Here is a 15,575-nt window from a genome sequence, read left to right on the forward strand (position 1 = left end):
AGGATATTTTCCCTATTTTCATTTATAATGACATGTCCAAAATAGGGACACCAGGTTGACAGTTGTTAAACTCTGTTGACAGCCACAACATATGGTTCTAATAATATTATCATGGGTAACCTCACGTCACCAGTCTTTGGGCAACTGTCAACCTGTACCTATCAATATAGGTCTAGTTAAAGTCTGTGTTTTGACATATTGTTAACATACTTAATATCCATAACAGCCATTATGACCGTCTTCAAAGCCACCAGAATACATGACAAAAACACGGTACAAAATCGCAAATTACCAAAATAGAGTAACGTCAAAAGACACATTCTTTGCCATTAAACACTCACCAGAAACATTCCCTCTTCTTTAAGCTGCTTTCTTCTCTTCTTGATGAATCAATGATGACGCACTTATATTGTTTTATTCTCAGGAGGATTGTTTGTATCGTTCCGCTCAAAGCTCGCGCTGTGACGCAGTGTCCTTTCTGCTCTCAGCGTCAACTGACTTGTCAAAAAGGACAGATCTACAAGCTCGCAGCAAGTTACGATGCGACGTGTTGTTAGCTTGTAGATCTGTTGTTTTGTAACATGACACCCTGCATGGTGAACTTGGAGCCAAGTCAGCCAACCAATAGGAAAGAAACAGAAGAGTTTACGTCACTTGGCAGCCATTTGTAGTTTTCTTCAGTTTCCTAGAGATACAACTAATAGCTTATTAATAGCCTACAGGCTACAGTGTAGCCTGTAGGCTATTAATAAGCTACTTATTGATGATGAACTAAAATGTATTTGACTGACATGTGTGCATGCCTGTTTTGTTTGAATTAGACATTTGGGCAGGCCCCATATATTTATTAGATGTATTCGATATAGTGTGATTATGAGAATTCTACCTAACTACCCCTACAAAAATAGCTAGAGCACCCACATTTTATATATATATCCTCCTGAGGTGCTGTATAGGACTTCAGTAATTGTGGTAACTGCATTTGCAAACCTCTTGGATGACATACAGTACACATCATCAACACAACTCTATGGTGTACAATTTCTTTATTTATGAAACAGAACTATCTCTTTCAGAACAACTTACAATAATGATTTGTAAGAAATGTATATCTAACAACACATGTATACAAAAAAACAACAACAAAAAAACAATTTACATTTTGTGCATTGCAAACTCTCAACAAAACAAATAAGCTGAAAATAAAACATGGAAGAATGTGGATGCTATACAAGACGAACAACAACGTTATACACTGACGATTCCTTATGCCTCACTATACAGTCGAACCCATCAACAGTAGGATATTTAGGTTTTAGAGAGCCGTTCATCTGGATTCATTATAGTATAGCATTATAGTAAAGACATGGCTTCCAATGTCAATTAGCAATAATTCTGACTTTTATCAAATGTTTTCATTGCATCCAATCTTACATGTTGTACTGTACAGCTCCCTCACACACACACAAGTGGGTTTTAAAGCTGCAATCCGGAATTTATTTGAACGAATAAACCATCATTTTAAAGTATGTTAACACAATATAACTAGTGTATCTGCAGTGGCTGGAGGTGGAGGTCTCCCTATACTCTTCCATTGAGACATTTAGACCTGACACCTACTGGTTGACAAGTAGTACTGCCTGAAGCTCATAAGTGCAATATATATCCTCTGACTCCAGGGATTCCGCCTTGTAAGCAGTGTTGATTTCGTCGACTAAAACTATGATGAAAAATGTTGGTCGACTACCTTTGTTCACTGACGAAAACTAAATAAAAACTAAATAAAAACTAAGCTACGATGACTAAAACTAGACTAAATATACTGATAATTTCGTCAACAAATAAAAACTACACTAAAAAGTAATTTTATGTTTGGTTGCGCTCGGGTGTTGCGCTTTGAAAATAGCAGATCTACAAGCTTGTAGATCGTCTATTTTCAGCATGCAACCAAGTGTAAAATCAACCATTACGACTCCATCAAGGCGCCGCCAAAATACATTTTAGTCGATTAAATCAACTATAGATTTAGTCGACTATAATCTTATGACATTTAGTCGACTAAAACTAGACAAAAACTAAAACATTTCAGATGACTAAAACTGAATGGAATTGTATTCAAAAGACTAATGACTAAAACTAAATCAAAATCAACACTGCTTGTAAGAGCGCTAGAAGGGAGAACCGGGTTTGAATCCCAGGGAGGCCGTGAAACTTACAGATTGCAGCTTTAAATCTCATCCTACCATTAGTCAGCATACACACACACTGCTACAGACGATCACAACATCAGTTATCCTGGGGATCCAGTGTCACCAAAGACATGTAGCCTTTTGTCCTTACTGTACCTCTCTGTACCTTACTGTACCTCTCTGTATTTACACACAATATTATATCTGGATTTACATCTTCTTTTTGTAAATATGACATTTTCCAAAAGTGGTTTTGTTGTTTGCTGATCAAATCCTACATGGGTACAGTCTGTATACTGTATGTACAGTCTGTATGTACTGTATGTACGTACATACAGTACATACAGTATACAGACTGTATACTGTATGTACGTACAGTATGTATGTACGTACAGTACAGATATACTGTACAAGTGTGATGCAATGTGTTGTGAACGTGTACATCTGCTTATCTTTGATCATTTTTGTGTATAACTGCAAGCCCAGAATAGGGTCGCCATGTTGGAAGTGGTTGAGGTTACAGATGGACATTGAAGAGAATAAACACAGTGGCTCTTTCATGCATTTTCAACTACCATAACTCAGGAACCATAACTAAGGAACCATAACTCAGGAACCATGTTAATCTCAGCATTTGCATGGAAAGCAGCCTGTGTTAAATCTTTCCAGAACGTTATACTATATATAGCACTATAAGTATAATATGGTATAATCTGAAGGAGGAGGCCACATGTCTAACAGTTTGTCTAACATTCTAACAGTCGTCAAACTAAACAAATCAAGTGCATGACACCACTGAATATCAAGCAAATCGTCTAATACTATATTTCATCTCCACATTTGTAATATTCAATTCCAAATTTTGTCAGTGTAAACAAATAAATAATTATTTACAATCTCTAGCAAAAAAAAAAGCAAACCGTAAAAAAAAAGTAGAGCATAAATAATTTACAAAAGAAATTATAATACAGACTTAGTATAAACATCTTTGGTAGTACAATCTAAACCATTCACTCAAGATCTGAACACAAAAAAAAACATTTAGGATGATTAAAATGGATAGAAATGGACCATAATGCTTTGGTTGCAGGTAAATTCAGATACGGTAGGTTTAGTTGCAGAACAACACACTAATATCCTGATCTTGGCACTGAACAATAAGCTGCTATTCCTGAATAAAAGCAATTGTTTCAAAGTAAAAAGAATAAGATGAAAAATTCAGTCAACTACAGAAGACAATAAGTGAGAGGAAAAATATCACAGAGTGTAAGTGGTTGTACGATGGCTTTCCTTTAAAATGTCGACAGCGTTACATTAGGTATGAGTAGATATTTGGTCAACGGCTCTTGTATTTGTTCACTCTCTCCTCTCCGTCTTAACTTCACAGGGAAATGTATTCCATGCACCGCAGGGCACTCGGGTTCCAAAACAGAATAAATGGCCGTGGTTTCCTCTTCAATGGATGGATCAAGGCACAACGTGGAAAGTTCCATTTTCGTTGAGCTGGCGTTAGCAACGGTATTTCAGTTTGAGGGTCAAGTGTCTTTTAGCGTTCCATCACGTCTTCATATGATCCACTGTGATTCAGTTATCTGGGGATGGGTTAGGAAAAAGGCTTAGCGTTACTGACACGTTCACAACTCAAGCAGTGTCCCTCATGTAGGGCTTCATAATAGCTTCATAAAAATGTGACAAAGTGCAGCAACAAACCGTGCGTGTAGGGTGAATTATATTTCACCCTGTGCGTGCCGCACACCGAAAATAGCCGATCTATAATGTCACAATGCGCCACAGCGTGACACGTTGTGAGCTTGTAGACCGGCTACTATATCAAGCCTTTGTGTGCATCAAAAAAGCGTGTTTTTGCTTATATCTGCAGCGGTGAAAAAGCAGCAATCTCATTTTCCACTGTTTATTTAGCATTCGAAACATGACACGAAGTCCTTGGAACCGCACAGGACTTCCCACAATGCATCTGGGGCATTGTAAACTGGGCAAGGTGACAAGCAGAAACATAGCGTGGAGCTATTTTATTTTATTATATTTCTTTTTTTTCTTTTTTTCTTTGCGTCAGCCGACACACAACAGACAGTCCGTCTCACCGTTACCTTATGAACACTGTTGGAAACTCCGGTTTATCTGAGTATTGAAAAAGATGTTTAATGAAAAGAGGTTTTAAGAGCTATCTTCTGGCCTTTTAACCACAAAGGAAGAGTGCTTGTCATTGTCACATTGGCATGTATGTCCAAACATCACTCACACACACACACACACCCAAACACCAGTCACACACACACCCAAACACCAGTCACACACAGGCACACAGACAAAGAGAGACACGCACACGGGTCTACACACAAATTCACATCACACAGTTCAAACGAAAATAGTTCAAATGCAGTTCAAACTAAAATAGGGAGTCCAGGGTAAAAGTGGTTCAACATATTGTTCATGACCATACACAGTATACAGTATGCCAACACCTGCCTCTGTATTTTCCACTCTCCACTTAACTGTGCCATAAAGAGACAGTCTGTAGACATTAACCAAAGTCACTCACCTCGACACTCGTACTTGAGGTCGGAGAAGAAGACCAGCTCTTGTGAGAAGACAAACAGGCCTAGCCTTCCCCCTGCAAACGTCTTGTCATAAACTGGTCCTGAGTCAGCCATGATCTGTTTGCCTTCATAGACCACAACCCTGCAAAAACACACAAAGGACAAAACACACTCATTTCATTTCAACACAGAGTAACAGTATGATGAAGATCGGTGATGGGCAACTGGTATAGGGCTGCGTAGATATAGAAACAGATGGCTAGCGCATAAACAGTGCCTAAACCACACTTTCAGCACCGATATCAGAAGATTTTTTTTTTTATGAGTTGTTTTAATTTCTTTGAATCTGCTCATGAAAACATTTCTCATAGGAACCCCCCCCCCCCATCATTCAAGTTGGTTCTGCTTGCTTCTCCTTCCATACCTGATGAAGCCAGTCTTTGGTCTGTGGATGAGATGCCACCTGTAAGCAGTGTAATCCTTCCAGCCGATGTTTTTAGGGTCATGCCACAGAGTACGCACCTATGAATGAAAGCAATAAAACAGTTAAAGCACTTCAACCCTAGCATCCCTCTTCTGGGGGGTATTCCAAGTATTCAATGAATACTTGGAATATTAATTATGAAATAGATTTATTTCAAAAAATGGCAAAGAAACACTCAACCACACATGCATTAAAATAGGAAATGAATACGGGTACATTTTGACTCATATTCTGCATCAGAGGTGGCTTGCCTTAACTTGTGCATCAAAGCGTTAAACCAGTTCTCAAACCTTTTCATTCCAAGGACCACAAAATGATATGTATTTAGCTGCGATATAGCCAAAGTATAAAATATGGTTAATTGTGACGTTATATAAAGTCATTTTGCTGGGGACCCCCTGGTACCCCCCCCCTAAGGACCCCACTGTGAGAACCAATGCGTTAAACAGACCATTCATGGCTTATTATAGAGTCACCTGTCCAGCTGTGTTTCCGGTGTGCCACAGGGCGTTCCTCAGGTTCTCTCCCGTTCCGGTGGTGGAGTTGACCACTTTGAGCGAGACGCCGGAGATGCCAAAGGCCTTGGACGGCTTGTCCTCCCAGTAGGTCTGTGTGATCTGTTTCCACATCACCACGTAGAAGCGTCCGCTCGACTGGTAGCCGAACACGAAGCCCGCGTAGTCGTCGTCTCTGTCCGTGTTGACGTACATGGTGCCGGCGAAGTCCACGGCATTGAACTCATCAAAGCCTGGCGGGCGGGGGGGCGGGGGGGGGGGGGGGGGGGGTTCGGGGGGGGGGGTGGGTGAATATCTGAATGAATGCTTGAATAGACCAACACATTCTCACTGCAAGTTTGTATACTGTATACTCTACTGTACATCAACTATACTGTATACTGTATACTGTACTGTACATATATACACTGTATACTGTACTGTATATCGTTGCTGTCGGGTTGAAACCTCTTAGCTCACTTTATGTGTTTTATGGTAAATTAAAGGGATACAGCCTATTAAAGAACCATTTAAGAAGCATTATTTCTCTGTGTGAAGGCAGAAATGATGACATGATCAGACTCACTGGCCAATGTAAACATATTGATGTCTTGGTAGAGACATTGTGTTGAATGGACAGGAACGTGGCTCAATATCCTTTCTTCCCCCCGGAGAGCGTGCGTTAAAGTGTGCTTACCTACTGCAATGCCAGGGTCCGAGTTGGCCGTCTGCACCAGCTCTTTGCCCTGGTGCCGGACCACCCAGTTGGGATCGATCTGAGTCGTTCCCTTGGGGTCCAAGTGGACCATCTGGAACTTCCTGAAGTCGGTGATGCTGATGGCGTTGTTCTCTGGGCACACGTCCAAGATGTCAGGGATGTTGTCGTTGTCAAAGTCGTCCTTGCAGGCGTCACCTCGGCCGTCACCTGTTTATCACAGTGTCACAAATCTCTAATCTAACTCTGAGAGTGTACACATTGTTTTGATTTGTACACACTCAGAGTTACATTAACACTCAGAGTTACATTAACACTCAGAGTTACATTAACACTCAGAGTTACACTCAGAGTTACAGTAACACTCAGAGTTACATTAACACTCAGAGTTACATTAACACTCAGAGTTACATTAACACTCAGAGTTACACTCAGAGTTACAGTAACACTCAGAGTTACATTAACACTCAGGAGTTACATTAACACTCAGAGTTACATTAACACTCAGAGTTACATTAACACTCAGAGTTACATTAACACTCAGAGTTACATTAACACTCAGAGTTACATTAACACTCAGAGTTACAGTAACACTCAGAGTTACATTAACACTCAGAGTTACATTAACACTCAGAGTTACATTAACACTCAGAGTTACATTAACACTCAGAGTTACATTAACACTCAGAGTTACATTAACACTCAGGAGTTTACGGTGCACTTGCATTTATACAATAACAGCAAAGTGAGATTTCTGTGAGCTTTGTTTAAGAATCTAAGATGAACAACTATGTTACTGTTGCAACGTTGAGGGAGGGGCCGAGGGTCCAGCGTATAGAGGCATATAGAACATCCGTCAATGGAAACAAAAGACGTCAGCTCCTCCCAGGAAAGCCACTTTAACACCGTTCGCCAAGTCTTAATAAGCAACATCAGCCATCTATTCCCGCTGTGACAACTTCCACTGACACTCGTAAGAATCTAAAGGAGGCCTGAAGTCCATTAGGCCCAGACTGAGAGCCATGAGCAGACAGGGAAGAGGACGCCAGGACCTAATAAAACCCACTGTGAGGAAGCAGTGGAGGAAGAGAAGGTACTCTGTTTTTTTTACTTAAAGGGCAAGACCACTCTGGTAGAGGTTTGAGTTGTGTAGTTACCTTGCCATGATGTAACTCCAAAGTGGACAAGAAATAAAAAATAATTGCTCCAGTGATTAGAAATTCTAAATATGCTCCTCATTGACATTGCACGGTGAAACAGCTCTCAAGTCACTCTTTTAGCGCGTAAACGAAAGCAAACAAAGTTGATTCAGACAATATAGAACATCACCAAACCCAGTACTGCTTTTTTATTTTTTTATAAATAAATTAATACATTGATAAATACACTTATTTTTATTAGGAAGAAAACCCAGACTGGATCCGTGGATCCGGATCTTCAAATAGTAAAATCAACAGGAAGTTGACATTTTCGTATAAAAAAGAAACAGTACTGGGTTTGGTGATGTTCTATATTGTCTGAATCAACTTAGTTTGTGTTTGTTTACGTGCTAAAAGAGAGCTTTGAGAGCTGTTTCACCATACAATGTAAGTTAATGAGGAGCACATTTTTAAATATATTCTTTTAAAAGCAAATATTTTTAACTCAAATCTTTGCTTTTGGGCGGGTCCTGGAACACAATATTTTTAGATGCAGGTCCACGGGCAAATACATATTATTTTGGGGGTCCTTGAAATGAAAAAGTTTGAGAACCACATATATATATATATATATATATATATATATAGCAACATAAGTAAAAAAAAAAAAAAAGGATTTAGAAGACATTTGTAGAATCCCCCAGAAGCAAAGATTTGAGTTACAAATGTTTGCTTTAAAAAATATATATGTATTAAAAGAGTTGCACAAATGTTCAGGATTTTTCAAAAAATAGCAGATCTACAAGCTATTTTGAATAGCCAAAGAAATCTGAAAATGACACAAATGAGTTCCCGGTCTTAATGGGTTAAGACAGTAAAAGTAGAAATACATAAAATAGCCGATAGCTCTGCAATTCTTTTGGCAAATGTCCACCCCCCCCCAGAATAGTCATGCTGGGGTTCAAGTGGTTTAAGTTGTGTGTAGATTAATCTAGCTCTAAACACGTCACACATACTGCCACACGTTGTGAGCTTGTAGATCACATACTGCCACACGTTGTGTGAGCTTGTAGATCGGTAATTCCCCCCACCCTCAGAATATGGATGCTGGGGTTCAAGTGGTTTTAAGTGCTGTGGATTAATCACCATTGGAAATAAAACCTTCACGGCTTGGTGTGACTCCTCCTTCTCCTCCTCCTCCTCCTCCTCCTCCTCCTCCTCCTCGGCTCGGCAGTGAAGTCATGCACGATGACATCATCACAAACATTGACCCCGGTCCCCTTAACTCGTTCCACATTGGCCATATTTCACGCTTAATGTGGCTGTTGGGGGGGGGGGGTAATGTGGCTGTTGGGGGGGGGGGGGTAATGTGGCTGTTGGGGGGGGGGGGGAATGCTACTTGTAAACTGTGGGAACATCTGGCCGCGTGTCGTATATGGAATAACAAGGAGGACAAGCGAAAAGGGAGCGATGGTGGAACTGGTGTGTGTAAGCCACAGATCTCCATCCAGGATGATAGTAGATCTGTATTGTCTCTGTCTGGCACAAAACACTAATGAGCTTTTTATGTTTCTTTTCCAGAAATTAATACAGAACCGAAGTCTGACATCACTGCCACTAGAGGCCGCTATCCTCAACTAGTGGTCCAAGGTGGACTACTGGTCCACAGCATAATTACAGGTGGTCCATAGGAAAATGATTCATTATTGAAATGTTTAAATAATATTTCAATAAGTCCATAAAATGTAGGTGTTGTGTGGGAAGAAAACACTTGAAATGAAATATTGACCGTTCAATATCAATCATTTGCTTGATAAGTACTTCATTGTGCACAGTGCTGCCCTCTGAAAATAGATCTACAAGCTCACAACTAGCTTGTAGATTGGCCATTTGTGGTTAAGATCATTATGGTAAATGTTAATTAAAACAATTACACTGCTAGTGGTCTACAGCTCATAAAGGCTGAGAACCAGGTAATACATAACTAACATACTGTATAGATGTTTGTAAACATTTAACAAGGCTTTACCGTCCAAGTCGACCTGGTCGGGGTTGGGCGTCAGCCTGCAGTTGTCCTTATCGTCAGGGATGCCGTCGTTGTCGTCGTCATAGTCACACGCGTCTCCCTTGCCGTCCTGGTCGTGGTCGGCCTGGTTGGCGTTGGCTACGTAGGGACAGTTGTCCAGGTTGTTCTGGTGTCCGTCCTCATCGATGTCCTGGTTGTTGTCACACTGGTCTCCCACCAGGTCATTGTCTGTGTCAGCCTGTGGGATCATTGACAACTTGCTTATAAACCACTTTCAACCTGGCGTCCCTATCATGGGCATGACATTATAGCTGATGACTATTTTAGGGGCAAAGGTCAGAGCCCCTTTGACTTCCATTATACATTAAAGTTGTATATTTCAGTATAAAAAAAAAAAGTATAAAACGTACATGAAAACAATTATAAACTGTGGTGGTACTTCTGTGGCCTACTGGCAGCGTTCATACAAAGTTTGCCGCTGATCGGTCCAGCGGTTTGAGAGATTAGCTCCGTAAATACTGACCCAACGTTTTCGGGCCGGGCCGAAGATGTATGGTAATTAGTCAGCATTTTCTGTTTACTAAAGAGCTGCAGCGACAGGGAAACCCATTTTACTCAATGTAATGATTACTATCAGAATGTACAGCTATTTAAACTTAAAAAAAATAAAGAAAAAGAAAAACATCCCTTTTTCTTTGCCCCAAAAAGTCACTTACGCCACGTTTAAAGCCACTCATAAACATATTAAACAACACACTAGGATACCTTTAAAGCCACTCATAAACATATTTATAAAACAACACTAGGATAACTTTAAAGCCACTCATAAACATATTAAACAACACACTACAATACCTTTAAAGCCACTCATAAACATATTAAACAACACACTACAATACCTTTAAAGCCACTCATAAACATATTAAACAACACACTAGGATACCTGGTCAGGGTTGTGCAGCAGGGGACAGTTGTCACACTGGTCTCCAACTCCATCCATGTCGGTGTCTTTCTGGTCGTGGTTGTACACGTACGGGCAGTTGTCGCTCTCGTTCAGAATCTCTGCAAAGAACCAACATGTCTCTGACATGTGTTTGTGACCCTAACCCTAAAGAACATGTCTCTGACATGTGTTTGTGACCCTAACCCTAAAGAACATGTCTCTGACATGTGTTTGTGACCCTAACCCTAAAGACCATGTCTCTGACATGTGTTTGTGACCATAACCCTAAAGAACAACATGTCTCTGACATGTGTTTGTGACCCTAACCCTAAAGAACATGTCTCTGACATGTGTTTGTGACCCTAACCCTAAAGACCAACATGTCTCTGACATGTGTTTGTGACCCTAACCCTAAAGAACATGTCTCTGACATGTGTTTGTGACCCTAACCCTAAAGACCAACATGTCTCTGACATGTGTTTGTGACCCTAACCCTAAAGAACATGTCTCTGACATGTGTTTGTGAGCTCAACATGCTCATGCCTTTCTCTAAGATGTATCAAATGTTTAATCATAATCACATTTGAAGTCCTAAGACCTAATAGAAGTAAAAATGTGGTCCTAATGAAAAGGGACGACCGACCACAAGAACACTGGCTTTCATTGTATTTCAATCAGACATATCAATCATACCAAATGGGGGGTCCGTGCAGTGTTGATTTTGTCGACTAAAACTACTACGAAAAATAGATCTGCTATTTTCAGCATGCAACCAAGTGTAAAATCAGCCATTACAACACCATCAAGGCACCGCCAAAATACATTATAGTCGACTAAATCAACTGTAGATTTAGTCGACTATAATCTTATGATATTTAGTCGACTAAAACTAGACAAAAACTAAAACATTTCAGAATGACTAAAATATGACTAAAACTAAATGGAATTGTATTCAAAAGACTAATGACTAAAACTAGATGAAAATTTGCTGTCAAAATCAACACTGGGTCCATGGACTAAATGCATATCAAACTGGATTAAATGGACTAAATGATATCAAACTGGATGAAATGAAAAAGGAGAATTGAGAATAACTGAACTAGAATTTATAACTTTACAGATTGCTGTTTCTTACCGTCTCCATCGATGTCCACGGCGCAGGCGTCTCCCTCTGCGTTGTTGTCGGTGTCTATCTGGGCCGGGTTGTGCTCGTAGGGACAGTTATCACAGCGGTCTCCCACCTCGTCTTTGTCAAAGTCAAACTGCCGCGGGTTGTACAGGAGGGGACAGTTGTCCTGGAGGGAGAGGGACGGACGGGACACATTTTATGGTAAAACAGTGATGGACTGTAACTAAGTACATTTACTTGAGTACTGCACTTAAAGGTAGGGTAAGTGATAAAACAAAAAGGTTTTTGTTAAAAGATTAAAGCTCTATATTCTGATTGTAATCATTGCTATAGAGTGTTTGTTCAGTAACAGGAGTCTCCCTGTCTCTCCAGCTCTTTAATAAACAGAAAATTCATTTTCAGCTAGGTGATAACATTTCAGCCAATCAGGAGAGAGTACCCATTTATCAGCTTCATTTTTATAGTGTTTGTTCAGCTCATTTCTTTGTGTCATCACTTCACATTTCACTTGTTTAATCTGTCTCCTGTCTGAGTTCTCTATCCTGATTGGATAAAATTGGTATCCTGACCTGAACATGCAATTTCTGTTTATTAGAGAGCTGGAGAGACATGGAGACTCCTGTTACTGAACAAACACTCATAGCAATGAGTACTATCACAATATAGAGCAATTTAACACGTCACTTACCCTACCTTTAAGTACACTTTTTTTTTTTGCACTCCGCTACATTTTAACACATCCGCTGCCAGGGACGCAGATCTGCGTCCTAATAGATCCAACCGTGGGCTGTCAGAGTAATCTAGGACGCAGATCTGCGTCCTAATGTTTAATTTAGTTATTAGACGATCACGCTGTCTTATTTTCATTCCGAGTTCATTTTCGCTTCCGAGTCTCTTCCGCTTCACCCGGAAGCAATTTCAGCGATTTCCGTTTCCGGTTTCTGGTTTTTAGCTTGAAAAATGTGCTAATGCGGCTAAAATACTGTTTTTCACACGGTATAACCCAAGTGAAAAAATAATATACTAAATATATTTTTCAGAAGTATACTTAATATACTCTTTTTGTACTTGATAAATTACATTTAAATTGTGTTATTTTGGAACCACTTAAGTAGTACTTAGTATATTAAAAGTTGAACTAAAGATATGCTAAAACATATCTTTAATATACTTTTATGTACTTTCCCCCCCAAAAAAAATACAATTTAATTACAACTTTACTTAACTGAAGTACAATTGCTGAAGTATACTATCATTACATTTATAGTGCATTACAAATACATATCAAGTACTAAATAAATATATATAGAGTATATAGCAATTATGCTTAAAATATACAATCAATGTATTACAAATATACTTGGAGTATAAAATAAATGAATGTGAAGTATACTTTTAATAGTTTCAAGTATACTATCAATGTAATAATAAAGTATTTAAACTACAATCCAAATGTGCTAAAATATACTTTCAATGTAATAATAATGTATTTCAACTACAACTCAATTTAACTAAATGTACACAGTTAGTTAATTTAGAATATACTATTATTACATTGAAAGTATATTTTAAGCATAATTGCTATGTACTCTATATTTATTTATTTAGTACTTGATATGTATTGGTAATACACTATAAATTGAATTATAGTACACTTTAATGACATCAGCAAAACTGTACTTCAGATACTATAAGTATATTTGTAATTAAATTGTATTTTTTGTGGGGGAGAAAGTACATACAAGTATATTAAAGATATGTTTTAGCTTATCTGTAGTGCAACTTTTGGTATATTAAGTACAACTTAAATGTTTCCAATCAACATAATTTAAATTGAATTTTATAAAAAAGTACAAATGAGTATATTCAATATTCTTCTGTGAAATGTAATTTAATATTTTTTCAAAAAAAACCTACACGAATGGAAGAGCAATGTAACGTGAAGGCTTGAGGTTTAGTTGTCTGTAAGAGCTATGACAACTCTCAATTGATACAACCTTCAACAACACACTCACGCTATATTTAATGATGTGAAAAGGGGAGAGAGACTGACCAAACAAACAGACATTTACACTCATGGTTTTACTAACAAATGACATAAAATACCATAAATCACCAAATAGCACCACAACAAAACACTAAACTCAATAACCCATAACATAACCGCACTACGCATTCCCATATTCAAATAATAACACAAATAAGAACAATAACACACATTTCCCAGCATGCACTGCGCCTCAGTGCATGCTGGGAAATGGACTTCCTCTAGCCACCATAAATGTAATGATAGTATACTTTAATGACATCAGCAAAAGTGTCCTTCAGATAGATACTGTAAGTATATTTGTAATTAAAGTATATATATATTTAATTAAATAAAAATGTTCTTTTCAAAAGTGTATTCATATAATGTTTATTTTTTGTTTAACTTAAGTACATTTAATGTTAAATATATTTAAATGATTATAGTATAAGTGCTTTTACAGTATATTTATAGTAGATTATCCTCAATATGCACTTATTTTAAGATATACTATACTTTTCACAAAAACGATTTAAAATATGTTCAAGTATATATTTTTGTAAGTATGTTAATGTCTATTTTATTGAAGTTTCACTTAAGTACTACTTCGTAAAAGTACACTTTTCATCAGTGCATTTATAATATAAGGCTGAAAAAATATACCGAAAAAGCATTATACTTAAAGTTTGCTTTAGTATACTTTTTAAGTATACTATCATGAATATGTTCCCGGATGCTATTAGTAATATACTTCTTAACATTATACTTGTAATATACTTGTTTTAAAGTGCATTCAATATATACTTCAACAAAGCACATGAAATACTAACTAAGCACATTTTTTTTAAGGTTTACTAATGTGCTTTGCCAAAATATATTTTGAATGCACTTTAAAACAAGTATATTACAAGTATAATGTTAAGAGGTATATTACTAATAGCATCCAGGAGTAATATACTTCTTGAAATTATACTTGTAATATACTTGTTTTAAAGTGCATTCAAAATATATTTTTACAAAGCACATTAGTAAACTTAAAAAAAGTGTGCTAAATTACAAATTAATTTATGTTAGTATTTAATGTGCTTTGTAGAAATACATTTTGAATGCACTTTAAAACAAGCATATTATAAGTATAATGTTAAGTATATTACTAATAGCATCCGGGAACATATTCATAAATAGTATACTTATAAAGTATACTAAAGCAAACATTAAGTATAATGCTTTTTCAGTATATTTTTCCAGCCTTATACTATAAATGCACTGATGAAAAGTGTACTTTTACGAAGTAGTACTTGAGTGAAATTTCAATACAATAGGCATTAACATACTTACAAAAATATATACTTGAACATATTTTAAATAGTTTTTGTGAAAAGTATACTTTTAATAAGCATATTATAGCATATCTTAAAATAAGTGTATATTGAGGATAATTTGCTATGAATATACTTTAAAAGCACTTAAAATATAATAATTAAAAATATATTTAACATTAAATGTACTTAAGTTAAACAACAATTCAACAGTATATGAATAGACTTTTGAAAAGTACATTTTTATTTAATTAAATATATATTTTTTGTTTAGTACACTTTGAACAATGTGCTAAATTACAACTTAATTCATGTTGACATTAAATGTGCTTTGTAGAAATATATTTTGAATACACTCTGATTATATTTGCTAAAATATATTTTGCCCAAAAATGCACTGTTAGTATGCTTTGACAAAAGTTCAAATTGACAATTAACATACTTTTTGTGCTAAAAGTATACTTTAGCACAAAAAAAATACATTTTTTTTTCACTTGGGAAAATACAAACGGATAGCTCCACATTTATTTTCCTGGAGGGGGGGGGGGGGGGG

At 37.3% G+C, this 15,575-nt stretch overlaps 1 protein-coding gene across 2 annotated transcripts in view; it reads right to left on the minus strand.

Annotated features, from left to right (window-relative positions):
• Positions 1-1,029: 1,029 nt before the first annotated feature.
• thbs2a (thrombospondin 2a) overlaps positions 1,030-15,575 on the minus strand; it is a 45,176-nt gene continuing 30,630 nt past the window's right edge. The window contains exons 15-23 of one of the 2 annotated variants that reach the window (XM_084077029.1): positions 11,684-11,843; positions 10,549-10,667; positions 9,609-9,843; positions 6,423-6,650; positions 5,708-5,979; positions 5,172-5,269; positions 4,750-4,889; positions 4,298-4,328; positions 1,030-3,781 (exon numbers count right to left, since the gene is read on the minus strand). In XM_084077029.1, the coding sequence (XP_083933155.1) occupies positions 3,778-3,781; positions 4,298-4,328; positions 4,750-4,889; positions 5,172-5,269; positions 5,708-5,979; positions 6,423-6,650; positions 9,609-9,843; positions 10,549-10,667; positions 11,684-11,843 (1,287 nt within the window). In that variant the 3' untranslated portion in view covers positions 1,030-3,777. The remainder of the gene's footprint in view (positions 3,782-4,297; positions 4,329-4,749; positions 4,890-5,171; positions 5,270-5,707; positions 5,980-6,422; positions 6,651-9,608; positions 9,844-10,548; positions 10,668-11,683; positions 11,844-15,575) is intronic. The other variant, XM_084077030.1, reaches the window with a different exon arrangement.

The sequence above is a fragment of the Gymnoscopelus microlampas genome, assembly GCF_963454915.1.
Source record: "Gymnoscopelus microlampas genome assembly, chromosome: 13".
Classification (NCBI taxonomy): Eukaryota; Metazoa; Chordata; class Actinopteri; order Myctophiformes; family Myctophidae; genus Gymnoscopelus; species Gymnoscopelus microlampas.